The sequence below is a fragment of the Marasmius oreades genome, chromosome 10 (assembly GCF_018924745.1).
Source record: "Marasmius oreades isolate 03SP1 chromosome 10, whole genome shotgun sequence".
NCBI lineage: Eukaryota > Fungi > Basidiomycota > Agaricomycetes > Agaricales > Marasmiaceae > Marasmius > Marasmius oreades.
Window position 1 is genome coordinate 100053 of NC_057332.1, and position 27645 is coordinate 127697.

The 27645-nt window shown below is 44.2% G+C and overlaps 6 protein-coding genes and 1 non-coding gene across 7 annotated transcripts; 4 read left to right on the plus strand and 3 right to left on the minus strand.

Annotated features, from left to right (window-relative positions):
- Nucleotides 1-5993: 5993 nt before the first annotated feature.
- On the plus strand, nt 5994-7331 carry E1B28_002104 (uncharacterized protein; the record flags this gene model as incomplete). Its single annotated transcript, XM_043159018.1, has 6 exons — nt 5994-6099; nt 6153-6355; nt 6408-6572; nt 6716-6901; nt 6952-7068; nt 7125-7331. 6 exons carry the CDS (start codon nt 5994-5996, stop codon nt 7329-7331), a joined length of 984 nt encoding a protein of 327 aa, XP_043002616.1.
- Nucleotides 7332-17736: 10405 nt separating this feature from the next.
- On the minus strand, nt 17737-19314 carry E1B28_002105 (uncharacterized protein; the record flags this gene model as incomplete). The annotated part of the gene is made up of 10 exons (XM_043159019.1): nt 17737-17979; nt 18037-18160; nt 18212-18299; nt 18354-18509; nt 18562-18640; nt 18691-18712; nt 18776-18808; nt 18859-19087; nt 19146-19164; nt 19225-19314. 10 exons carry the CDS (start codon nt 19312-19314, stop codon nt 17737-17739), a joined length of 1083 nt encoding a protein of 360 aa, XP_043002617.1.
- Nucleotides 19315-20717: 1403 nt separating this feature from the next.
- Nucleotides 20718-22313, minus strand: E1B28_002106 (uncharacterized protein). Its single transcript, XM_043159020.1, has 9 exons — nt 22284-22313; nt 22132-22232; nt 21972-22068; nt 21847-21919; nt 21522-21772; nt 21371-21440; nt 21120-21306; nt 20890-21052; nt 20718-20817 (listed from the first exon to the last, which is right to left on the minus strand). The coding sequence occupies exons 2-8, from the start codon at nt 22174-22176 to the stop codon at nt 20984-20986; spliced, it is 792 nt and encodes a 263-aa protein (XP_043002618.1). The 5' UTR covers nt 22177-22232; nt 22284-22313; the 3' UTR covers nt 20718-20817; nt 20890-20983.
- Nucleotides 22314-23358: 1045 nt separating this feature from the next.
- E1B28_002107 lies at nt 23359-23459 on the plus strand. The gene has a single exon. It is a non-coding gene; the product is annotated as a tRNA-Lys (tRNA).
- Nucleotides 23460-24430: 971 nt separating this feature from the next.
- On the plus strand, nt 24431-24928 carry E1B28_002108 (uncharacterized protein; the record flags this gene model as incomplete). The annotated part of the gene is made up of 2 exons (XM_043159021.1): nt 24431-24596; nt 24654-24928. 2 exons carry the CDS (start codon nt 24431-24433, stop codon nt 24926-24928), a joined length of 441 nt encoding a protein of 146 aa, XP_043002619.1.
- A 297-nt stretch (nt 24929-25225) lies between these two features.
- On the plus strand, nt 25226-26260 carry E1B28_002109 (uncharacterized protein; the record flags this gene model as incomplete). Its single annotated transcript, XM_043159022.1, has 4 exons — nt 25226-25508; nt 25574-25661; nt 25722-25845; nt 25913-26260. The coding sequence occupies 4 exons, from the start codon at nt 25226-25228 to the stop codon at nt 26258-26260; spliced, it is 843 nt and encodes a 280-aa protein (XP_043002620.1).
- A 742-nt stretch (nt 26261-27002) lies between these two features.
- E1B28_002110 (uncharacterized protein) lies at nt 27003-27371 on the minus strand (the record flags this gene model as incomplete). The annotated part of the gene is made up of 1 exon (XM_043159023.1): nt 27003-27371. The coding sequence occupies one exon, from the start codon at nt 27369-27371 to the stop codon at nt 27003-27005; it is 369 nt and encodes a 122-aa protein (XP_043002621.1).
- Nucleotides 27372-27645: the final 274 nt, after the last annotated feature.

Here is a 27645-nt window from a genome sequence, read left to right on the forward strand (position 1 = left end):
CTCGAAATACATACAATAGCCCACGTTCGTTAAATAAGTATATAAATAAGTATATACATAGTAGACTATATAAACTTTGAGGTTTCTTCTCGAAACCTCAACCTAGATATTTTTTGTACCTTTTCCCCCCAAGTTGCCTAACTTCTGAACTCTTACCTCTTGTTTTTACTGTTGAATATACAATATTCAACCTATAAGCCCACTCACTGTGTGAATCACCTCAATTACTACCTTGTAACATTGTTATAAGCATCAAAGTCTTTCAACCATACCATCCAATCACCTTTACTTTGCAAAGATCACCATAAGCATTCACCAAACCTACTGTACAAGTAGTTACTCTAACTATATACAGTTGCCTCTAATCCCCATCAGTCCTGATAGTCATAGTGAGCCCGTGAATGTGCACGACTCCTAACAGAGACCAAACTTGTTTCTTGGATGAGCTTGATTTTAGAAGACCACCTTCAAGATTACTTACCTGCTTCAGAAGATGTTGAAGGACCTCTGCCCAATAATGGTCCCTACAACAATACTGAGGATAATTATGAGTCAGATTGTAATCCCTGTGGTGGATACAACATACCTGACAAAGAAGCCCGGCATGATCATGTTGACATTACTGGATATTACAGTGGTGGCCAACAATCAGTCTGTAGTAACAGCAGTCCTTCCCTGGAAGAAATAGACCAGTACTCCATGTCTGGAGACAATTTGCATTTCAAAGAAGAAGACACAGTCAAAGATGGCTACAGGGGAAGAAGGTTACAAGAACAGTCCCTTGTCAGACAACTATGCCGAACACAGTGAAGAAAATACTTACAAATCTAATGTGTACTGTGTTCTGATATATGAATTATATCCCAATATTTTGGGTACTCTCCAATCCTCCAAGAGCCGATTCCCTGCCAAACTTTTTTCTTGCCATCATCTCTTCTTCCTGTGTCTCCACTTGACAATGAGAATCTCACTCTATCATCACCAGTCCTGGCCAATGCCAACCTATCCTCACCAGCTTCATTCAACAGTTGAGTTTTGCATTGTCACTATCATTGGCTATATCCTCTGTATCTTGATTTTTTCCACCCTGTATACACTATGCTGACATACCTAGCAAAGATGTACAGCATTAGCAAAAATCAGAACAAAGAAAAATGCCACATTCAACATACCTCAGTCCAACTGTTCCCTGACATTCCTGTCAGGAGCTGATCCTTGAGTGAGGTGAGCTGACAATGAAGAGGAAAAAAATGACTTCTAGGTAGAATTGACCAGACAAGAGTAGGGTTCTACAGTACACTTGGAGTACTTATATACTACACTACTTAAGCAGTAAAGGAGTCAAAGGGGCAGAGGCCTCCCTATCTACAATGGTCTATGGCGATTGCAGGTCAGACAGGATGGTCGACAGTAAGAAGCTTTAAGGAGTTGACGAGGGGATGATCGTGGGAATTGAGACAATTGAGTATGTTGATGGAAAGGGCCATGACTACATGCAGGGTACTATGGTGGAGTACTTGGAGTACAGTGAGTTTGTGACATTACCCCTCCCTTAAGGGCCTTTGTCCTCAAAGGCTTAGTGGTTATCCCATATACCAAGGGTTGGCTCTTTTGAGTACTTTCTGTGTACTTCTCTTGTGGTCAAAATGGTAGGACTGTATTAATCCATCGTGGAGCACCTGGATTGGAGCAATGGAACTTCTCAAACAATTTCTTGCACCCATCGCTGAAATTGTCAACTGGTTCCCATGTTGACTCCAATAAGGGATAAGTGAGCTATTTGACAAGGTAATGTAAGGCAGAAGTCTTCATCCAACGATTGTACACCATTTTGGAGTCTAATACTTCCTCCATGTCCCATACAGCCTCACCATCCTCGACACTTGCTGGGTCTTGGGATACGTCCTCCTCCTGATGTTCAGCAACGAATGGCCAGTGACTGGTTAAGAGTACTGTATGAAAGATGTTGTGTAAACACTTCCATGTCGTGGGAAGGTCCACCTTGTAGGACGAGCTGCCAATGTTTTCGATAATTTTAAAGGGGCCATAGCGCTTGTCTTCAAGCTTTACTGATGGTCACTCTGTCCTAACGTTCTTTCCCTTGAGGTAGACCAGATCACCAGCTTTGTAATCCTCTGCCAGCCTTTGCTTAGCGTCATAGTACTCCTTCATGAGCTCTGCATTGCGATGAAGGCATGCTTGCATGTCGTTGTGTGCTCGATTAAGCCTGGCAAAGAATTCCTGCACTGTTTCATTGTTTGTCTTTGTAAAGCGCTCAGTTACCTTCCAAGGGTGGAAACCACATGTCAAGTAGAATGGGGAGTACCCTTTTGAACTGTGAGCATGGTCATTGTAGCAGAACTCCGCCATAGGAATCCACTCATCCCAGTCGTCCTGTCTCCAATTACAGAAGCTTCACAGGTATTGTTCAATCTCCATGTTGACACGTTCTGTTTGACCGTCCGTTTGTGGGTGATACACTGTCGATACACTGTCGATACGTTCATTTTGATACCCAAAATGTTGTATAGTGCCTTCAGGAACTTGGAGATGAATACGGTACCCTGATCGCTGATTACCCATTCCAGGAGGCTGAAATGTCATGAACTGAACCAGGAGTAGTACCTACCGTCGACTTTTCCTCCTATACGGTCAACTGTGGTTGGACTCGGCATATGATCAAGGGAGATATCATGTGAAAGAGGTCGATTCATAGGAGAGTACTCCTAATCTTAGAGAAGGGGTCATCAGTATAGGAGTACAACCCTTTCTACTAGATAGGTATATAAGGAGTACTTAGTGGTAGATATTTTCCCTAGAATTTGATGTCCTTTGTCCTTTGTCCTTTGTCCTTTGTCCTTTGTCCTTTATCCTTTGTCTTCCTTAATATCCTTTCCTATCCTTGCCTTTCGCCTCTGCCCCATTCACTCTGTCGCTCGACGTTGCCCAGGTCGCCTTTATTAGAGACTCACCGCCTAATCGTAGTCCAGACTCGTCCTAGAGTCCCTTCTCCCGTGTTAGAGTACAGGATGGGGTACACATAGATTAGGTTACATGTATGTGGTACACTACACTGGTGTATGTTGGGTACCGTCTATTGTATGCTCTCGTTGTCACTGGAGTACGGCTTGTGAGGATATGGTCCTCATCGTAGGACACTCTCATCGCCGAAGGTCTACTCTCGTCATAGGAGTATGGTTCGTTGTACGGCTCACCACACGGTTCACGGATATTACAATACCGGACATCATCATTATTCATTCTCCTTGGTTGCCAGCTCTTGTCATCCTCTATTGCCAATAGGCCCATAGGATGGTCCGCCAGCATTAGTCTGGAGTATGATCTCGTAGTAGGTTGGAGTACCGGGGTTTGGTACCCCTTGGAGTATGCCCTACGTGGGTGTTGGGTTGTTTTAGGCGTATGCTATCCTCAGTGTCAGGGCTCGAGGCCCGGCATATGCATAGGCAGTTCACCCTCCTGACATGAAATCTCTCCAAACCCGATCAAGGAAGAGCTTTGTGATTCCCTTGCTATTGACTTTGTTATAAGTGGGTATGTGTCATGGATTGTTCTGTTTCCAAGACAGGATTTAGCCTCTAGAAATGCCTGAAATTGAATTTTCTGGGCATTCTGGGCATTCTGGGCATCTTGGGCATTTTTACACAGCTTTGCACAGTAAGTAACTCAGTAGTATAAAGTCCCCATTGTATCTAGCCATATTTCTAACCTTGTTGTTTTAACCCCCCAGTTTGCCTTGTGTTTAGTTTGTTTCCTTTTGTCTCTAGTGTCTCTTTCTCATTAGTTTTGCTCAATATATTTCTTTTTCCCTATCTGTGCCTCAGTTTCCTGTCCTCTCAAGTCTTTTCAGTATTTTTGGTTGAGCCTTTTTAATGATTCCCCAGCGTTCTCAAGTCTTTGTCAGTAAGTAATTACCTTAGTGTGAATCTCGTCGCCTTGGTGGCCACCCTTGTCGTTGTTGTTGCATTTGTCTGCTCGCTGCATAAGTCTTAAAACCCCACTCATTGGGTGCAGTGGTTCTAGAGAATTCAGTTCATGACAGTATGTGACTGCCGATTTGCTACTGATTATCCTTTTTAGGAAGAGACATACCATGTACCAACCATGTACTAGATTCGACCTGTCGTCCCAGAATGTGTCAACTTGAGATATGTTAATGCCATCAGCGGAGTGTGAAATGAACATGATTCCTTACCCGAACTGCCCGAACTGCATCAGAGTTCAAAAAGAACGGACGGTCACGAGCTTAGCCATGTGCCATGGGTGACAAAAGAGTGACAGCTTAATAGTAACCCTAATAAACCCTAAAATACATGATCTGGCATGGGAAGCTAAGCTAAGCCATTCACCCGAACAGGCCCTTACAGTTTTCAGGCTAGCTCTATGGGATGCTCTCTAGCTGTTTCTCAGCTGTACTAGCGCACTCTACTAGCAGCCATAAGCTTTAACTAGCAGCTCAGGCTCACTCTAGTTCTCATACAATGTCTATATCGTTCCAAAGCACTTAGTATTTGTGCTAAAATGGACCTAATGTAGCGTAGAGGCCAAAAGTTGCATTATTGTCAGGAGGGTGAACTGCCTATGCATATGCCGGGCCTCGAGCCCTGACGCTGAGGATAGCATATGCCTAAAACAACCCAACACCCACGTAGGGCATACTCCAAGGGGTACCAAACCCCGGTACTCCAATCTACTACGAGATCATACTCCAGACTAATGCTGGTGGACCATCCTATGGGCCTATCGGCAATAGAGGATGACAAGAGCTGGCAACCAAGGAGAATGAATAATGATGATGTTTGGTATCGTGAATATCCGTGAACCGTGTGGTGAGCCATACAACAAACCGTACTCCTATAACGAGAGTAGACCTTCGGCGATAAGAGCGTCCTACGATGAGGACTGTATCCTCACAAGCCGGTACTCCAGTGACAACGAGAGCATACAATAGACGGTACCCAACATACACCAGTGTAGTGTACCACATACATGTAACCTAATCCATGCATACCCCATCCTGTACTCTAACACGGGAGAAGGGACTCTAGGACGAGTCCGGACTACGATTAGATGGCGAGTCCCCTAATAAAGGCGACCTGTGAATGGGGCAGAGGCGAAAGGTAAGGATAGGAAAGGATATAAAGGAAGACAAAGGACAAAGGACAAAGGACAAAGGACAAAGGACAAAGGACAAAGGACAAAGGACAAAGGACAAAGGACATCAAATTCTAGGGAAATATCTACCACTAAGTACTCCTTATATACCTATCTAGTAGAAAGGGTTGTACTCCTATACTGATGACCCCTTCTCTAAGATTAGGAGTACTCTCCTATGAATCGACCTATTTCACATGATATCTCCCTTGACCGTACGCCGAGTCCAACTGCAGTTGACTGTATAGGAGGAAAAGTCGGCAGTAGGTACTACTCCTGGTTCAGTTCATGACAATTATCTCCCCCAAACAAATGAGGACTGTCCTCAGTCCATTCGAATAGACTGGGCTAGCGTTGTGTAGTCGCATACAGCTCATGTCTGCTCTTCGGTGCTCTTATCTCAAAGCGCTAGCTTGCGCTATTTGCAAGCTAACCTCTTATAACACACCTCCTCTCTGATAATCCTCAATGCTAACGCTATCATCGAATTTGACCTTAGAAGGTTTCGCATTTGAAGCTCTGTCAGTCAAGTGCTAATCTTCCCAAAACAGCTAGATTTTTGATCGCACATGACTTGATCGCACCACTACTCCTATAATCCAAAGTTCTGGCATCAACTTTCAATTTTTGTTTCATTTTGCTCTCTCTGTTCCATCCCGAGCCTCGAGGCTTTAATTTCCAAACTTCTAGACCTTTCTAGTCAGGTGCTTGTTCGAATTCTTACTCAGGCTTTACACTTATTTGTTTTGTGGTGCATATGTTGAACTTATATGCTCAACCACCCTTCTTTCTTTCTTTTCTAAGTCCCCCCCATCTTCGCTATGCTCCTGCATATCCTTACTTTCATTTCTGCACTTCAACAACACCCCAGTTCTTCATTAGATGAGTTCTATGGTGGCGGGGACTCTCCAGAGTTTGCTCTGGGGAGTCACGCTATGCTCTCTGTCCCATGCTCACTCGTCGCTGACATTGTCATGTAGTGTCTACTATATCTTCTTCGACGAAAGGCAAGGGTCGCACCCTCCCTCCGGCTGCACCAAAAAATATATATCTTCAAGGCTTGGAATCCAAACTCCATGATTTGCACACTTGGGTGCTGCAAATTCAAATGAATGCCTCTTCTCTGGAGAATTATGGATTTCCCCAGATCCAGAAGGAGTTTCAGGAATTTAGCTCTAAGCTGGTGCATCTCCTCTTTCTTTCGACTTCTAGATCTTTCTAATATTCTTTCTCAGGGAGATATTCACCACGCTATCGTCAGATTTGAGGGGGAAGACTGGATGTTGCCTGCTGTAGCCATGCTCGTGCATATCTCCTTCATGTCACACGACTACAGTTTCGAACACGATGATTGGCGGTATTTGCCCCACTTTATCAACAAGTTCTTTGCGCTTCATGGGGTAAGTCTACCTCCTCTTCTGTCCCCTTTCTTCGTTCTTTACTAACTAGCAGTGCTAGGTCTTTAATTTTCAACCTACTGTCCTACCTCGCTATCTTCCTGACACTCCCTATCGTCGCCGCCCTCTTTCAGTGAGTCAGCTAGCCTTCCTCCCAAGCTCAGTTGCCTGTGGCTGCAAGCCTGGCTCCACCTTCGCCTCTGAGTACATCTCGAGCTGTCCCTGCTTTGGGTTCATCCCAAGTAGCCTCCCTTGTGTCTGGTCTGCCCAGAACTACCGGTCTCTCTTCCTCTGGCCCTGGTTTACCTGCGCCTTTCTCTTCTAAACGCAAAGTAAGTCATTTTCCTCATCTTAAACTGTTTCACTTCCTAATCTTTCTTAGGCTCGTGATCCTCCTTCTTCCAGTACTTCTCAACTGCAGCCCAAAAAACTCAAGCCCACTCTGAAGTTCATTGAAATTCTTGACTCCAATTCCGAAGATGAAGAGGCTCCAGTGAACGTATGTCTTTTGTTTATTCCTTCTTAATTTAGCACCAACTCTGACCCTTTATTCAGTTCTACCTCACTCGCTCTCGAGCTCGTGAAGTCCTTCCTTTGGTCGAAGCTCCCTTTATCGACGAGACTGTGGCTTCACCTGCCACTAGATCTTCCAAACCTTCCGTTAAGAAGATTGTTGAGAAGGAGGTTCCTCGTGCTCAGTTGGACGTAGGCAGGCTTTGGGTTAAGCACAGGGCTGCCAGTGCTACAGCAGGACAAGGTTAGTTGAGAACAGATCACTTTGAAGTGCAGATAATCAAACTGTGGTTTAATAGATATTGAACTACATATAATATTAAAGTAACATTAAACTAAAGAGTAAGTTCAACTGCAAGTTGACCCAAATTGAGTTCAACTGTGCAGTTCAACTAAACTGTGTTACTCTAAAGTACTTGAGAACAAGTAGAAGAATATAATAAGTACAAAATGCAGTGTAGTGTAATAGTGACTAGTATTATTGTTAATAAAGTATAGAACCAATGAAGGCTGATGTTAATGATTTTGATTGTGTTACACCTGCATGTGGTCCCATGGGTACTTACCATTTTTGGATGTGGCTGTGTAATACCTACTGGTAGGGAAATTAGTCACACATAACCTTTTATAGTAAGTGGGAAAGAAGGCACACACACGTCATACCATCCTTCCACTTCTCTTAGACTCTGGATCATCTTGGTTTAAAATACTTTTTATACCATTTCATGATTGTGTTGAATGAACTCCAAAGTTGAACTTCCAGGTTGAGCTCAATCATGAGTTGAACTTGGGGACTGTTGAGTTTATTCAGCACACAAGTTGAGTACTAAATCAGAAATGGTATGTCAGGAGTCGATCCTTGGGTAAGGCGAGCTGACAATTGAAGGGGAAAGAATGACTCCTAGGTAGGATTGACCAGACAAGAGTGAAGTTCTACTGTACACTTGGAGTACTTATATACTACACTACTTAAGGGGTAAGGGGTTGAGGGGCAGGGGCCTCCCTATCTATAATGGTCTACGGCAATTGTGAGTCGGACAGAGTGGTCGATGGTGAGGAACCAAAGGAATTGAAGGGAGGACGATTGCAGAGATCAAAACGATCAAGCGCGAGGACGGGAGGAGTCGTGATAGCACGTGAAGTGCTATAGAGGAGTACTCAGAGTACGGCAAGTTTGTGACATTACCCCCCCCCCCCCCCCCTTGAAGGCTTCGTGGTTATACCATATACCCAAGGCTGACTTTTCCGAGTACTTTCAGTGTAATTTTCTCACGGTCAAAATGGCAGGATTGCGTTAATTCGTCGTGGAGCACCCAGGTTGGAACGATGTAACTTTTCAATCATCTTCTTACAACCATTGCCAAGGTTGTCAACCAGTTCCTATGTGGATTCCGGTAATGGATAAGTGAGCCATTTGACGAGGTAGTGTAAGATGGAAGCTTTTGTCCGACGATTGTACACCATCTTGGAGTCCAATATCTCTTCCACATCCCATACAGCTTTGCTGTCTTCAACACTCGCCGGTTCTCAGGACAGGACTTCTTCTTGGTGCTCGGCGATGGAAGGTTGGTGACTGGTGAGGAGTACTGTGTGGAAGACACTGTGCACTCGCTTCCATGTCACGGGGAGGTCCAATTTGTAGGACGAACTGCCGACCTTCTCCATAATCTTGAAGGGACCATAATGTTTATCCCCAAGCTTCACTGATGGCCATTCTGTTCTAATGTTCTTCTCTTCAAGGTAGACTAAGTCTCCAGGCTTATAGTCCTCTACCAGTCTCTGCTTGGCGTCGTAGTACTCCTTCATGAGTTCTGCACTGTGACGAAGGCATGCTTGTGTGTCGTCACGTGCTCAGTTAAGCCAGGTAAAGAACTCTTCCGCTGTTTCATTGTTCGTCTTCATGAACAGTTCGGTTGCTTTTCGAGGGTGGAAGCCACATGTTAGATAGAACGGGGAGTACCCAGTCGAACTGTGGGCACGGTTGTTGTAACAGAATTCTGCCATAGGAATCCATTTGTCCCAATTGTCCTGTCTCCAATTACAAAAGACCTGCAGATACTGCTTGATTTCCATGTTGACATGCTCTGTCTGGCCATCTGTTTGCAGGTGGTATGCTGTTGATACGTTCATCTTGATACCCAGGATGTTGTACAGCGCCTTCAAGAACTTGGAGATAAATACCGTACCCCAATTGCTGATCACCCATTCTGGGAGGCCAAAATCTCTCCAAACCCGATCAAGGAAGAGCTTCGCAATTCCTTCGCTATTAACTTCATCATAAGTGGGTACAGCGTGTACTCTTTTACTAAGTCGATCAACCACTACCAGTATGGCGGTGTACCCATGGCCTCCGGGAGCTTGGTGAAGTTGCAGGATATATACTGCCACAGTTGACTAGGTATGACGTTAGGGCTTAAAAGTCCTCATGGTTTACTGGGAAAGGTCTTTGTTCTCTGACAGGTAGGGCATCCCCTAGCGTATGCTTTGACATCCTGATAGATTGTGGGCCACCAATAATATTGTAGTATAAGTTCAGTGGTTCTTGCCTGCCCTGAGTGTCCTGCAAAGTAGGTGTCATGATGAAACCGAATAATCTTGTGCCGCAAGCTCTTTTCAGGGGGTATATAAAGCAGGTTGTCCTTGGTCAAGTAGTCCCCGTGGTTCTCGATGTTGCCCTTGTTTTCTCCCATTTCCAACACCTTGACTTCCCATTTTGCCTTGTGTCTCTTGATTTCTTCCAGGAAGTGATCCCCAGGAGTACCTTCGGTACTCGTAGCGTGAATGGCATGAAGGAGTTTGGGTTTTAAGAGGACGATGTCTCTGTTATCATTTTCCCCCCTCTCATGTCCCTTTCATCTCGAAAGTAAGTCCGGCTTAGTCTGCAACTTTCTGGGTTTATGAACCAATACAAAGTCGTAATCCGCTAGTGTCACTGACTACCTTGCCTGTCATCGGTTGAGTGTTTTCGACGTCATGAAGTACTGTAAATTTTGGTGATCAGACCAGATTTCAAATTGTATGCCATTCATGAGATAATGCCTCCATTCCGAGAGTGCGCGCATAATAGCCAACATTTCCTTATCGTGGATATTGTAGTTTCTCTCAGTTTCGTTCAACCCCTTTGATAAGAATGCAATCGGCACCCACCCATCCTCTTGCTTCTGGGATAAGATTGCCCCTGTTGCAAAGTTCGAGCTATCCGCTTCAACCCTAAATAGTGCATGATCGATAGGGAAATGGAGTCAAATGCTTTCTGCTTGGGGGCTTCCCACTTCCATATGTGCTCCTTTTTTGTTAAGTAGTTCAAGGGTGGGGAAAGGTTGGAGTACCCATGAATGAACTTTCGGTAGAAATTTGTGAATCCCAGAAAGCTTTGAACATCCTTAACGCATTTGGGTGTTTCCCACTTTCTTATTCCATCAACCTTCACAGGATCCATATGTAGATGGCCATTCCCAACAATTAAACCCAGGTACTCCACTTCAGCTTTATGGAATTCGCACTTTTCTGGTTTGAGGTATAGGTTGTGCTCCTGCAGAATGTGGAGTACCTCGTCCACCATTTCTCTGTGTGAGTCCATGTCTTCACTAAAGATCAGAATATTGTCCATATAGACAATAACCTTTCCAGCAATAACAAGATCTGCAAAGATTTCGTTCATCATAGCCTGGAAAGTTGCGGGGGAGTTCGTTAGGGCAAAGAACATCACTAAGGGTTCGAAAAGGCCCTGGTTGGTCACAAACACTGCCTTTTATTCGTCCCCTTCTTTAATCCTGATACTGTTGTATCCCCATCATACATCTAACTTTGTGAAAAGCTTGGCATTCTGGAGTTTATGGAGTACGTCGGAGATGAGGGGAATGCGGTACTGATTCTTGATTGTCATTGTGTTAAGCTTCCGGTGGTCCTGTACTGGATGCAGTTTCCCGTCCTTCTTTTTTACAAAGAAAAAGGGCGAGGATATGGGGGACTTAGATGGACAGATATGTCCAGTCTTCAGGTGTTCTTCTATAAACACGTTGATTTCTTTCTGTTCCTCTGCTGATAGTGGGTACAGTTTGCTTTTGAAGGGTTCTGAACCTTCCTTGGGTTCAATAGCATGGTCCCACTTCCTTCACTCGGGTAAGGAGTCAAAATCCCCCTTTTCAAATACCGAGCGGTACTTCTTAAGGTACTCCAGGGGTACCATTTCTTCTATTGTTTTCTTTCCTTGTTCCTGCGCATACTGGGCAGCTAGTTCTGCCGCTATGCTTCTTGCTGCGCAAATCTGTTCCACTATCGCGCTGAAAATCGGATTTAGCCTTAATATGCATATGTTTAATCATTTTATTAACATTTGAGTTATAAAATAAGGGAATGTAGGACTAGGGTGAGCCCGAACTGCTAGTCAAAGCACAAGCCTCTATGTGAGACTTTAGCAGTATGAAAAGTACAGAATCGGAAAGATGAGAGACTTCGCGAGGTTTCGAAAATGGTAGAAACTTCAAGAAGCAGCCTCTTAAAAACCTTCATATTTTGAATAGAAGGCCTCGTCTCACTTGCAGAATGCTTGGGGTGAACATAGGGAATTTATTGAACACTTTACTTTGACTTCACAGAGTATTGTTGGACAACTTGGACTTAAAGGAAATAACGAAGGATATATCGGACAAAGGACCTACATGTGGACTTAGGATAGAAATATCTGATGCCCATGAAGTCATAGGAAAAGGAAAGGATTACAATGTTCCAAAATAAAGGAAATCTAGACCTCGCAAGGTTGACATGACAGTTGTTACTGGAGACAGGAACACAGGAAATATGTCATGGACAGCGACTGGTTCTTTTCCTTATTTAGAGGACATCAGGACGATGGTGACATAGGAGATATGTTTCCAAGGATATATGGGCAACTCAGAGACCTCAGGAAGTCTAGGCTCTGTCAGTGTAACATGGATACAGACAGGGGACTCTTGGCTTATTATTTTTATTCATGGTTTCTGGCACAATCTCTGGCATTATACCTGATTAGGCGAGTTTCTGTTCAACTGAAAGGGATTTTATTATTATTCTCAAGTTTACTACATATATCGGACTTTTATTATTTTTATTTTGAAAAGTGTATATAAGGAGGGAGGGTAGCAGGAAATTTCCCCCAGCAGCTTACGAGTGGAGACGCAGTTCACCTACTAGGACTAGCTCAAGGATTTTACCTTTGCCCCTCACTTCGTCGAAGTTTGGTGTTCTGTGTTTGGATAGGATTGATTTGGACCTATTGCAATTTGGATTTGATTTGATTGTTATTGGAATTGAACTTGGATTTTGAAGTCAATTTTGGACTTATATCGAATTGGAATTGCATTTGGACTTGATCGAAATTTGAACTTGAACTTGGACTGGAACTTTGCGAAGTCTTGAGAAAAGCTTTGTTGAATCCTTATTGTTGAAATATTGAACTAGTGTTTTGTCTTGTCATTTGATAAGAAGGAATAGAACCTTGATTGAACCTTAAAGACCAAATATCCCTATATTCTCTCTTTCTTAGTGCCTCTTAGTGCAAACTAAAGCCTTAGAATACCGACCTCCACCCCATACTCTAAGAACACTCTTTTGGTGTGGTTGGTTTGCGCACTTTGTGCTTGAAGTGTGTTTTCCAGTCCCATTAGTAGGGTGGACCAAGTGTTATTACCGCTTTCTCGTCTTCGAAGCAAATTTGCGTCATGAAGATTTGATCCTCCTTTTCAATATCTTCAGTACCTTCTTCCTTCCATATTTGCCACATCTGGCGATGTTTACACTCTGGCAGGCACTGATTAAACTGAAGGGTCCCCCTTTTCCAGTCCACTGTCAAGTTATGATGCCGAAGCCAGTTATATTCTATGATTGCATCGCTTTTTCCCGTATCGGTTACAGCAAACTTCAGTATGATCCTGGATCGTAATTCGAAGTTTGACCATATGGGAAATCCTGCCTGCACAATTAGGAGTTCCATCGGCATTATAGACAGGAATTGGTCGAGCTAACTCATTCAATTCAAGTCCTTTGTCCATTGCAAATGTCTTATTGACGTAACAACCAGTAGCTCCACAATTGAGGAGGGCTTCAGTAACAAATCCTTTGTGTGAGTTGAGGGTCTCCAAAGTCGTCGGTACTAGCACAGAATCTCCTTGAATCCTCCAGATCCATCAAACAGATTCTTTTAGCTGTTTAATGGTTGAAAGTGCATCTTGAACTGTCATCTGGAGAATATCGCGTACTAAGTCGTTGTCGACTTCAGACGTCCTGCTTTCATGCGACCATTTCTTCAGGAGATGCTGTCCCTTTTCCTTGTTGTGGCATAAGTTCCAATAGATCTAATAGGCATTCTTCTTTGATGCAGGGTAAGGGAGTTTGGGATTACTAGTTTTAGGGGGTACTCGAGCAGGTACTCGCAGAGGTACTCCAACCCTTTTTGCCTTTAGATCATGGTTGACACAGTGGGTACTGTAGATACCTGATTCCAGAAAGGGTTGTTGGTACTCCGGGGTACTGCTGCTGCAGGTTTGGCTGCTGGAGTACACACATTATGCTCTGTTCTCAGAGTCCGTGCACTGTGCTCCTGAAGGTCGAACCAAATTGCTGCTTCCTTCCATTTGTCGTAGGTCTGCGGCATAGGATCCATGGCGTAGATACGACTGATGAGGAACAGTTTGAGATTCGACTTTAAAACCATCAGGAGTCCCTCCTCTTCGAGCCTGGACTCAGCTTGGTACTCCTCGAACTCGAGGAAGAATTGACTAGCCAACTTGTTAGGTTTCTGGACCAGGCTGTGGAGTTTCCTCTGTGCTATATCCTTCTGGTCACCACGAGCAAAATCTCGACGGATTTCTGCCTTTAGGTCATTGAATGATGCTGGCCACCATCCGTTCTCGATTTCTCGGATTTTATTAGCCGCCCATTTAGGAGGTAGTACTCCGTCAGTCATATGGGCAAGGGTTTCAAGGACCTTCACATGGTCCACAGCGTATTTCTCGGAATTTCTTTGAAAATAAATATAGAGCTGGGAAAAGAAGGGATCAATGCCTTCAGGGGTTCCGTTGAAGGCTTTGGGCTTTGTAGCAGAGGATGAGTTCCCTATCCTGCTGCTGTGCGTTAAGACCCTGGAACCATTCTTTGGTTTCTTGAGCGAGGATATCTGGATCGGGGAGAGCTGGTCCAGCGTGTTGAGAGATGTTATGGTTCATGTGGGTATCTTGATCTAAGGTGGCAGACATGTGCACAGCAATCAAGATCAGGTTTCCAAACTAAAGGTTGGTGAGAGTAGAAAAGGTCAGGTCGCCCCTGGAGTACTCTTGTCTATTGTCAGGAGTCAATCCTTGGGTAAAGCGAGCTAACAATTGAAGGGGAAAGAATGACTCCTAGGTAGGATTGACCAGACAAGAGTGAAGTTCTACTGTACACTTGGAGTACTTATATACTACACTACCCAAGGGGTAAGGGGTTGAGGGGGCAGGGGCCTCCCTATCTATAATGGTCTACGGCAATCACGAGTCAGACAGAGTGGTCGACAGTGAAGAGCTGAAGGAATCGAAGGGAGGACAATTGCAGAGATCGAAATGATCAAGTGCGAGGATGGGAGGAGTCATGATAGCACATGAAGTGCTATGGAGGAGTACGGCGAGTTTGTGACAGTTGGACTTTTTCCAGATTTTGGAAGCTGCTCACTCCACAGCTTTCGTGAGTCGTCTTTCCTATCTCTTTCTCTTTTCTCGATCGCTCACTATTCCTAGTTCGATCTCTTCACCCCTTGTCAACGATGTGTTCTGATGGGTCTCTTCCTTCTCCTTTGCCAGTAAGCTACATTCCGATTCTTTTCCTGACACTCTTACTTACTCTTCATTTCTCCCTCAAAGGTTCCTCCAGTTAAGGAGAATACAGCAGACGAGTCGGTACATGACCCTCTCTATGTCTCAACTCTCCTTAACTCTCTGTTTTCTAAAATACAGGCCTCAGAGGGAATGTAGATGAGTGAGAATCAGGATATGTAACTGAATCTCTCACCTGAAAATTCCAGTGACCCCCTTCTACTAACAAAGATGGATGGATATGTTGCTCAGGATCTTGGGTAGAACCTAGTAAATGTGAGGCCTATCTTTCAAGTAGTACAGTTACACCTAACAAGGCCCAGTCTGGTGGGTGCCTGAAGTGTTGCCACGAACTTGCCATACTCTGAGTGCTCTGCACATAGTCATGACTCTTTCCATCGATATATTTGATTGTCTCAATTGTATGGGGGCCCCAAAAGTATACAGTATGTTACATAGGCTCCTTATCATCGATCATCCTGTCTGAGCCACGATCACCGTAGACCATTGTAGATAGAGAGGTGTCTGCCCACTCGACTCCTTTACTCCTTAAGTAGTATATAAGTACTCCAAGTATACTGTAGAACCTTACTCTTGTCTGGTCAGTCTTACCTAAGGAGTCATCTTTTTCTTCTTCATTGTCAGCTCGCCTCACTCAAGTAACCACTCCTGATCACCATGATTAAAAAATTCCATCTCGTATAATCAAAGCATTATCACCGTTAATCAGACTGATTGTTGCACACCAGTATGAAATGACTCTTGTAGATAAGAAAAAAATGTCTGTGTATGGTCAAAAGATCTCGGTATCAATCTCTTGAACCTAATTAAGATGGCCCATAACCTATAGAGAGAGACGATGTGGAGACCTAGCAATAAGTACAAAGTATGTTAGTGTCATCAATTGTTCACTTTCCAAGGCATGTCCAACCTCATGAAATCCCTATAAATTATTTTTTCGGCATCTTGGGGATCCTGGACATTCTTGCCATTCTAGAAACCTTGACATTTTGTCATTCCCAGTCATTCTGGTCATTCCCAGTCATTCTGGTCATTCCCAGCCATTCCAGTCATTTCCAACCATTCCAGTCATTTCCAGCCATTCCAGTCATTTCCAGCCATTCCAGTCATTCCCAGTCATTCCATAGTCATTTACAGTCATTCCATGGTTATTCCATCCTATTTCCTATTGGCTAAGTCTTATCCCCATGTAGATAGCTCAGTAGTATATAAACCCACCATGTATCTAGCTTTTTCCCCAGCCTTGTAATTTTTAACCCTCCGTTTGTGTTTTGTCTCTTGTGCTTTCTGCTTTTCTCTCTCTCTCCTCATTGTTCCCAAGTGTTCCCCCAAGTATTCCAGTGTCCTCAGCCTCAGTATCTTTTCCAGTGTGCTACAAGCACTTCCAAACTCCCTCCCAGTATTCCCCAGCAAGTGTTTACTTTCGAGTAAATCTTGTCGCCTTGGCAGTCCCTATCGTTTAGCTTGCCATGTAGGCCTTAAAACCCCACTAGTTGGGTGCAGTGGTTCTAAGGTTGAACGGTTTGTTATAGTTAGCTCCTCAATCAGACATGATGAAGGTGAAAGAGTATGATTGATATACCTAGTGATAAGTACAAAGTATGTTAGCTAGGTTTCAAGTTAGTAAGAATGTAGATGAATATGTAGTATAATAGCTTACCTCCTCAATCAGACATGATGAAGTTGAAAGAGTGAGTGTTAGGAGGGTGAACTGCCTATGCATATGCTGGGCCTCGAGCCCTGACGCTGAGGATAGCATATGCCTAAAACAACCCAACACCCATGTAGGGCATACTCCAAGGGGTACCAAACCCTGGTACTCCAACCTACTACGAGATCATACTCCAGACTAATGCTGGCGGACCATCCTACGGGCCTATCGGCAATAGAGGATGACAAGAGCTGGCGACCAAGGAGAATGAATAATGATAATGTCCAGTATCGTGAATATCCATGAACCGTGTGGTGAGCCATACAACGAACCGTACTCCTTTGACGAGAGTAGACCTTTGGCGATGAGAGCACCCTATGATGAGGACCGTATCCTCACGAGCTAGTACTCCAATGATAACGAGAGCATACAATAGACGGTACCCAACATACACTAGTGTAGTGTACCACATACCTGTAACCTAATCCATGCGTACCCCATCCTGTACTCTAACATGAGAGAAGGGACTCTAGGACGAGTCCAAATCCTAATTAGATGGTGAGTCCCCTAATAAAGGCGACCTGTGAATGGGGCAGAGGCGAAAGGTAAGGATAGGACAGGATAAAAGGAAGACAAAGGATAAAGGACAAAGGACAAAGAACATCAAATTCTAAGGAAATATCTACCACTAAGTACTCCTTATATACCTAACTAGTAGAAAGGGTTGTACTCCTATACCGATGACCCCTTCTCTAAGATTAGGAGTACTCTCCTATGAATCGACCTATTTCACATGATATCTCCCTTGATCGTATGCTGAGTCCAACCGCAGTTGACCATATAGGAGGAAAAGTTGGCGGTAGGTACTACTCCTGGTTCAGTTCATGACAGTGAGGAGGGATATACAGGGTCACATGATATGCACCAACAAAGTGGGTGTGATGAGTGGTTTTGAATCAGGAGTTCTCTGAAAATGAGTGGCCATCTTTAATAGGTGGCCTGGTTTACTTGCATCTCTCTGTAAGTGCCTGTTCTCAACAAAGGTCTAGCAATAAAACGAATTAATGATCAAGTTAAGGGGGAACCCAATATCAAAAGGGATTTGGCTCTCCAATAAATTATAAAGCTACTTGGTATATCCCCCTCTGGCATACTGCTACTAGACCTCAAATGTCTCTTTCACCCTGAGTGAACGATCTGCACCATGTGATAAATTCTTTCCAATAATGCTATTGGACTGTGTTTCCATTTTAAGGCCAATGCCTACATGTTTTGTTGCACTTGTATCTTGCTGCTGACTTTCCTGACCATCGGCAAAATTCATTGTTGATAGCACCTGTTGAACACTGTTGATAGATTTTCCATATGCCACCCGAACAATGATCAAGGTAGGAGCAAGGCCCTATGACATATAGATCTCTGTCAATCTTTCTAACAATATCTTAACTTGGTCACTCACTGAGATTAAAGTTGATAGAGAGAAAGGATCAAAAGGAAGAATACCATAAACTGAGTTATCTGCACTGAGATTGACAACAGCTACAGCTAGCATAGTGCTTGCATATAGAAACCCAGATTCAATGCTGTGATATAGGGTGAGAAGGGAAGTTGAGGCAGAAGCAGAATATACACACATGATAATCACCATTGTTTTATACTTTGTATGAGTTGATTTTCCCATCATCTTTCTTGCTTCATAGCTAATCCACCAAATTCGGCCCCCTTCAAATGAAAATCAGCTAAACTTGGATATAGACAAAGATGTACTGAACTCACCAGTTATAAATGCCAGAATGATTTGAAAAGCAACAATACTTATTGCAACTCCAGTACTATCAAGTGAGAGAGCCTTGATTATAAGAATACTATTAGATTCTTTAGAAAGGTTGCTCAGCCCAAAAGAGATTGCAATTATGCATCCTAAATCTATTCCTGTTCAAGATGTTAATAATTTCCATAGACTGTTGATTGAAGAGTAGCATACCATTCAGAATGAAAGCAATAAGAGCAAGTGGATATAGCACCAATTTTTTTGAGTTCCAGATAATATAGCAACGGTGAATCTGAATGCAAAATCAGAAATGGCCTTTATTTGCTGTATAAATGTACCCACCAGCATTAAATCAGCAATTGAACTAAGAACAAGCAAATATGATAGTTGAGTTAAGAACCTTCTTATAGTAGTTCTTTCTACACACTTCATTAAATTTGAGATGACACTAGTAGTTGTTCTAGAATGTATGTTAGCTTGCATTTTAATGAAATCTAGAACAAAACTTACGACCAGACTCCTTTCTGAACATCACCTTCAAGATACATAACAAGAGGAGTGTAGTCTTTGGATGATGCAGCACTAAAAAGAACTACAGCTTCCAGGAAATTTCCCCAAGTGTTCATAGCAATATAGATAGTGGCAAGTAAAAAGAGCGCTATGGTGCACCCCAAGTATAGTTTGGATGTGGAGCCATTGTGGTGGAAATAAAGAACATGGATGGATAGTCCAAATACCACTATATAAATGCCTGTCCCAATTTAGTAAAAAAATTTACAATTGGTGAATGTTCATACCATAGATAAAATACAAAACCTATAAAGATTTGAGATGTAAACATTAAAAAGCTTGAATGAGAGCGTAAATATCACATACAGAGACAGTAGAAATTGGGAGAACAAGGACTTGAGCCATAGTCATATAAGGTTCCAGACTATTCTTGAGGTCATCATCACTGGAAGCCATTTGATAACAACACAGGATGCAAAATAGGGAGAGAACTAAATTGAAAGACCTAGATGGAGGGAGGGGTCAGTTATTAAAATGAATCTGGCAGACATTATATATGTTAGTAATTCATCTGGTATAACTTTTCCTTACACTGTACTGCATTTCACACCTTGAACTATACTTTGCCATCTTTGTTCTAATATTAGTATACAAATAGAGCAGTTCATAGTTCTCCGCCTGACATCTTTGTTGTATAGATGTGTCTTGTTCAGTATTTTACATTGACCTCAAGACTAGCTTTCTTATTGGGACTGAGATCAGAAGACCTGATTACACTGTCATCTATTGAGTGAAGCATGCAGCTCACCCATATAATATGTTCAACAACTATCTGTTGAGTTGAGCCTGCTGTTCCTCACCACTGTATTGAGACCATTATCATGTTACAGCCGATCAGTTTGCCCTTTGTAACCTTACTACACAACAACATCTTAAAAGTTGTGGTTTCAGATATATCTTTCACTTCAACTTCTACATCTGTTAGCTGCTCTGCCATTACACTATCACTGCCTTGATCAGACCATACTTATGCTTCTGCTTCTGGTCCCAGTCACCTGCATGGGGAATTTATCAGCAAACAACCATTGCCGACTTGTCCGACTTTTTCTGGCTTTTTCCCCACCAAAAATAGGGAAAAGCCGACAAGCCGCAATCTAAGTGGGTACTGAGTGCAGACCAAGCGACAACCGCAGATAGAGGTAAATAGAATCACATAGGATTTGGTAAGAGTCGAATAAACTGTAATGACTGCTTTGTTGGCTTTTCTTATCAGCTTTTGGCTTGCCTGCCATCAAAAAAGCTCAAAAAAGCCTAAAAGAATTAGGTCATTTTGCTGATTGGCACTGACTTGGGCGAAGGAAATTGAATTTAAATTTAAATAACGTCAATACTCAAACTCAGGCTGCCGCCCTCGCCGTCACCTTCAGCGGAAGCTTAGGCCCTTCCACATGTTTTCCCTTGACAGATGGAACAACCATCACAGCAGTTTGGGACCCGATACTTCCTGCTTCGATTTCCACATCCGGAACAGTCGAAAATTTGTATCGTTCGAGTAAACCCACGGTCATAGCCTGTAATTCCATTAAGCTAGGGATGGATGATGGATCATGATATGAGTTTGACCGAACGGGGGAAATCTTAGCGACGTATGCGAATCGCCAACTAGATGGTATTGAACACTGGGGTGAGCGGGAGCGGGTGAAGCCAGGAAAAGGGGACGAATCCATGAATGGCCATCATAACTCACCCAAGACAACCTTTCGGCCCACCACCTGAAATGGGAACAGTCAACTATTACCGAGAGGTGGGGGGGAAGGTGACAAGAAATACGGACTGAACGTCAGAACATTCGCGAAGAGTCCGACTTGAGTTTGTTCTTTGCCGTTCGGGTGTGTAGAAATCGTCTCGAAGTGTTTAGGGTTCCATGAATCCGCGTCTTCACCCCATACGCTCTCCAGTCTGAAGAAAAAAAACGCAACATTTGAGTATGGAGCTTAATAGTTTACTAGCGAGCGGTATGGAACTACTCGCCTATTATAACTTGTAATATCCACTTTGATCCTCTGTCCCTTTCTGACGGGTACCGCATCTATCGTTGTTCCATCCTGGCAGACGACCGGGAAGTCTAAGAGAATTCTTTGATGCCTCTCTTTCGAGTTTCGAGTTTCGGTACAGAGGGATGGAGACGGGTTTCCTGTTTATGAATCGCCGTCAGACCATAACTATGTACTTCCGTTCGACCGTCGACGCTGATACGGTACCTTAATAACCGGATTCAAATGATTCATCGAATCATATTCGAAGCTTGAAAAGTCCCCAGAGTTCCTTTCGCGTGCCCGTCTGATCTCTTCGTATACCTTCTCTTGATCCTCCGGATGAGCAGCGAGTTGGTAGAGTATCCAAGAGCTAGTGTATCCGGTGGTATGATGGCCGGCTTGAAATATAGTTCTAACGCGTATGAGATTGTGGTCGTCTATCCCGAGAAAGAAAAGAAAATGAAATATCAACGCACGACGTCTGCGACAACATCTCCTCTTCGCTTACTAGTCTCTTCCTCGGATCCTCTGCTCGGTTTGCACGCGCTGTGAGTTTTACCCAAATATCCGGGAGAGTCAGAGTCTGTAAGAGCTTCGAATAGGAAAGAATAATAATAAAAACCCCACCATGAATACTAAGAATGTCCCGTTCCATTCCCGTCTCATCCTTCGCTTCATCGCTGTCAAGCTCGGAGTCTAATCTAGCCTTCTTAACAAACTCTCTCGCCTTCTCATTCGATACTTCTAGAAACCGTTTGACGACTTTGTCCCCGTGAAACGGGAAGTGCTTCGTTTTCCATGATACGACCGAGTCTGGGATATGGCGTAGAATGGCCTGAATTAACGTCATCGTTGGAGTGTGATCTCCTGCGAGTTTCCTAGAAAGAACCGGAGAAGAGGTCACGGTCAGATTCCAGTGGCAGAATCGATGAACGGAGAGATATATACGTACTCGAAGGCGTAGAGTGCTGTTGTTAGCTCGTTAGGTTTGTTATTGAGCGCGTCGAAGTGGTAGTTAAATGCGCCTTTGAATAGGAGAGTTGATATTCACGGTCGAATGTGCACGTGAAGACTTACTCTCTCCGACGATGTCGAGAGCTAATCTATGGAGCCAATGGATGATATCGATGGTTTGAGTCTTTCCTCGAAGTACGTTGTCCCATTTTTCCGAGAGCTACAAGTTGGCTTTACCGTCAGGTAAACGTGTGGTGTCACCATCGCCTGAAACTCGACGTACGTGGTTGACATCATGACGCCAAAACAACGGCAAGAACTCTCGCATATGGTTGATTGAAAAGGCAGGGCCCAGTACTCTTCGGTGTCGTTTATGATCTTCGCCTGGAAATGGATGCATCGGTGAGAAAGCCGTACTAAGTAAGGCCGACTCACCTTTAACCGAAATCACACCTCAAACAAATCTCCTGACATCCGCGGCTGCAGGATAATCTTGAAACGATTCGGGTAGAATACGGTGTATCGCTAGCGGATCTGATACCACGAGCATGGTTTCCTGCGTAACCCATGTCACCAACGAGAAAGCGTACCCCAAGGCATCCCTGAAGTCTGTATGCAGTGCCGTACTCCTTTGACCATCTGACAAAGTCCTCTTCAAAGGTCTTCGTTTGTAACTCCGAGTCGTACTCAAGACCTAATCAGAATCCAGATGAACGTAGATCACAGCCGCGTATTGATTTAAAAATGTAACTTACCCAACAGATAGGACGGAGCAGGTAGACCTCTGAGGTTTTTGTGAGTACTTCTCCGGTTAATGAAATATAAAGAGAAGAGAAGAACAAGGGATAGAGCTGTTACAGCGATATCGACACGATTGAGTACAAGCATCATGATCGTGGTGGTTTGGGCGAGAAAAGGTACCGTGACCTACTTTATCACTTCTTGATTATAAATAATAGACTCATTCAGATTCCTATATCAATGTATTTTATGGGTGTTTCAGGTGACTTCAAAATCAAGGTAAAATGCAGGCTGCAAGAGAATCAAACTGCGAGATTCAACCATTCACGCTCATATGATAATTCACCAAACCCTAACTCATGATTGACATTGCTCATAAGTAATGGCCGTACCTCTTGTCCTCCACCAAATCCACACCGCATGCTCCTGTACCTGAGCCGCTGGAGGAGTCTCTCCCGGTCGTTAAACGTTATTTCGGATCGGCGGATCGGCATAGATGCCAAGAGGCGTCGATACCGTATATATTCCCCTCTGTGCACCAATTCCGAAGGACCGCTTTGGTCGTCATACAACGGTCAGTCAATGTTTCAATGATCGTGGATTCTGTAAATGCGATCCGAAGGACAGTTACCTTGCTACAAGAAGCCAAGAATGTCGGGAACAAACTAACCCCTCCATGTTGCCTCCAGTGTGCGGACCGATTCCGAAGGACCGTTCCGGTTGTTTTGCGTTACTATAATTGAGAAGCCAAGAACAGCACTATGCTGTCGCCCGCCTAGCTCAATCGGATATATAGAGCATCAGACTCTTATTGCTGACTTCCGTCTTGGAACAATCTGAAGGCTGCGAGTTCGACCCTCACGGTGGGTTATAGATATTGCCACCCTGCTGCCTTTTTGTCGCTAGCCAACCCAACCCCCATTTCGATACCAACCACGCACTGCGACGCCGTTTGAACACGTCCGTATATTTAAAAGGAATGTCAGAGCACGATAACCATGAACGACGGCCCTCCACTTCGGCACCGACCGTGTCCTGAACTGGCCAAAAAAGAACATTCATCAGGAAAATCTTGGATTGAAACGCTAGCTAATAGCATCGCGGGTGATATGGCATCATCTAAAGGACAACCTAAACAAGACAATTTTTTACAGGCAAAACGCCAAGTCCGTTAAAAATGTACTATTCTACGTCCTCCACATCTCTCGCAACTTGATTCACAACAATTTTCATATCATAAATCATTACACTACTACGGAGTCTGAGTTTTACCGGATTATCCATCGTAGACGAAACTCTCGTAAAAATAGCGCAAGATGTGCGAAAGGGAAGCTTATTCTGGTACTTAGGGAGTGGAATCCATATCATTCGCAAAGGTTAAATGAAGGGCTAGTAATATTAATAACTTGCCCCGCGTTCAACTTATCTACTTTTAGAGTTGGTGCATTTCGATTCTCTCCTTCATTTTCACCCTCACTTTCCGTGACCTTCAAGGATTTTGAGTGTGATGCCGATTGCCACAAAATTCTCACCAAATTACAAATTTTAACCTCAACCCTGAGCATAGAGGGATTGATTCTGCTTCCGATCATCCAGACTGTGCCCGTCATCTTTTCCCACCCTTTCTTTGGAAAGGGTTGGCAGCTGCCATCAAGTAAAATTCTACCGCCAACACGATAGTGAACCCTCCGCCGGAAGTTTGCCGGGTGATCGATCAGTGTGTCAAAGTCCATTCGACCGCCGAAATCGACCCCAGTCTCTCCCGTTTTACTTAAACTCTACTTGGGACCTTTGTCTCCCATCAAGACCTCCTTTGACACCAAAAACTCCTGCAACTACTCATGACCTCCTTGGAAAAGCTCCTGGAGCCATGGTTCACGAATGAAGTGATGATTGTCCAGCCTGTTGCGTCGCTAACGGTGGGTGAAGTTCCGATTTTACTAGGCTATGATAAACGTTTGACGTTCGCTCTCTTCTCATCACGCCAGGTTACCTGGTTTGTATACGGTGCGACATTTCGATTTTTCTATACCATAATATTCAACTGAAGTGCCTGTTAAACAGGATTCTACATCGGTCTCTTCATCGTGACTCTGCACAACCTGTACAAGCATCATCCAGCCAACCATAAGCTGTACATCACATGGACCGTATTGTTGTTCTTCCTATGCACTCTGAACAATATCATGGAGACGTGGTATCGAGTCCGACAGGCGATCAAAATCTACACCGGAGAACATACGAAGGATTATGCGCCTCTGAACTCGTACGCGCAGCACGATACAGTCAAGACAATCCAGAGGTGGCGTACCAAAGTTCATTTCCGTGCTCTCGGCTAGTTCTGAAGTGTCACGTCCACAGAGGATTTTTAATGATTCTACCAATCGCAGCGAAGTAAGCTCCCCGGGTTTGTTTCAGTGACATGAATGTAACCTCGTCTCCCCAGTCTTACCGCCGAAACCATGCTTGTACGTGTGGGATAGTGTCTTCACACGCCCGGCTCGTGACTTAAGCGCTTACCCCTTACACCTAGATTCATCGTTGCTATTTGGTATGGTTCAAGAACAGATGGGTGGCAACCACCTTGATCTTCCTTTCATTGGCGTTGAACAGTAAGCTTCCGTTTATGAGAACTTATGGCCCATACCCGAAGTCCTCAAAGTCCTCATAATCCCGTTCCAGCCGTCGGCCTTGCAGGATGTATCATGTTCACGAAAGGTTTCAGCAATACCCAACGTCCTCAATGTCCTGATGATCCCGCTTCAGCCGTCGGTCTCGCAGGATGTACCGTGTTCACTAAAGGTTTTACCAGTACCAGCATAACCAAGAATGTCGAGCATCTACTCAAGGGCAATTCTATCAATAACGGTTATCTGATTGCGAATGCAGTCTTTAACGGTCTTTTGACTGCATTGACCGGTACGTTGTTTCGTTAACTTCATGTTCACTGAGCTTCCGGCATTGACTCTACTATGATCATATAGCCGGGCGAATCTACATGATCAGCCACGAAGCACGTAAGTATCTCGATGCCAAGCTTCACTCGACGTATCGAACCGTCGTAGCTATCATGTGGGCCCTCTTTTCCATCTTCTTGTCCCGGAATTCTAACATCGATGATGTCGATTATAGAATCGAATCAGGATTGCTCTACCCAGTCGCTCTTATCATCTATATCGTGATCCTATTAAAGTTCGACCCCGATAATCAGAGTTTGCTTCCCGTTGATCTCAGTCCATTGTTTATGCAAGCTGCTGTACGTCCTGTGTTACTATCTCCTTCTTCCCTCATTGTTCGCCTTAACCCGCAAAACCCAATCGTAGGGAATCGCACCGACATTGATCATCGTTCGGGCGCTACAAGGGAAGACAACCGATAGCGTAGATCAAGTCGTTTCTGCAAACAATCACAGAACGAATAATGAACCAATTATGTCTACGAAGAGTGGGATTCGATTTTTTGGTGCGGGGGCAAGGGCAGGGGGAGGAGGAGGAGGAGCAACAACAATCGGCACTATTACGACTGACCTGGGAGACCTCTCCGATGAATTTAACCATACGGTTGACTTGCCGAATGAGAATCACTCAAGCTCTGGGGGGAGCCTTTCGGGTGACCTCGAGAAAGGGGGGCAGCAGAAGAAGGGGGTTTTGGTTACTCCAGCTGAGGTGTAAACCGGAGGGTCAAAATACCCTCTAGTATATGTAGTATTTATTTATTTTATTGTATGTATCGGGAACCTCATGAGCAGAAAACGACCGTCCTTTCCATACGTGCATGCCAGGAAATTCTATCTGTTAGCAAAAATGCAGACGAAGGGTCCGTTGTTAACCATGATCGCCTTTTATGGATCCAGGGCCAGGGGCCAGGGCCGACAGGCAACGCGAAAAGGAAATTTCAAAGGGAAGCATAGGCAACATCCTTTGGCGAGAAAAAAAAACCTCTTAAGGAACGGTCACTTTTGGGAGCGCGAATAAGAAATCGAGTATTGTAATTCGTAGCCTCGTACTAGATGCCCCGAGAGGGACACTGATGGTCAAACAATGACGCCTCGTATAAAATTACACGCTAGAAGAATGAATTACAGCTCATTCCAAAGACATGTCGCTGCTAAAATCGAGGACTTAGTTGTACGATCTGTTTGTCTTTGGTGTACAGGTTGATGTAGTAACGACAGTGCTTCATTAACGATTAACACAAAAAATGGTAGACATGTCGAGGTAGCAACTGTTCGATGACACTGAAGGACCCTGACAGAACAACTTGTTCTGAACTTGAAGGGGCAAATTTTGAAGCGCCGTAACAATAAAGGCTCTCGTGCGTAAGTATTCCTGGGCCGGTGTGAATCGCGACGTTAGCACTAGGGAACATCCTGAACGAAACAATGTACATAGCAGCTTCGTCAAAGCGTACCCATCATACTTTCTCCTTTTCCTCCGTACACAATGGAGTACGAACATTCTCTTTCCCTATAAAACCTGGCATGGGCAGTGGTGAAGGTTCCCCTGGTCCATCATACGCATCACCGCCGAACTCAATCTGGCGGTAACGATGAGCAACCATGGGCATACATGGTATTACACCGAAAGCACGAAAATCCCTCCCAAACCAAACCTCCGCAAAGGCTAGGGAGGATCCCGAACAAACCGTCCAGCCGCGAAGACGGTAACGGGATGAGGACATATCTGACGTGGCATTAGCAGGGAGAGAATGGTTATAGTCTGGGATGTTGAAAAATGAGGAGTACATCAATGTATTGGATATCGTGGAGGAGCATTGGGACATGGACAGATTCACGACGGTTGGCGTGTGCTGGGCTCTAAATAGTGTTCCCATCAGTTCAGTTCGAAACCGGTTTGAAACCGAAACACGAACCGAGATGCCGAAATAGTTCGGCAATCCGTTTTGCCGAGAAACCGAATACAAAACGGTTTCGGCGCGGCAAAACGGCTTTTTGAAACGCCCGACCCACTGGGTCTGAGATTTTTTTTATAGCTTTTTTTGGTACAGTAGGCGTACTACATCTCGGAAATCTTCATTGGTACCACAGGAGGTCTGT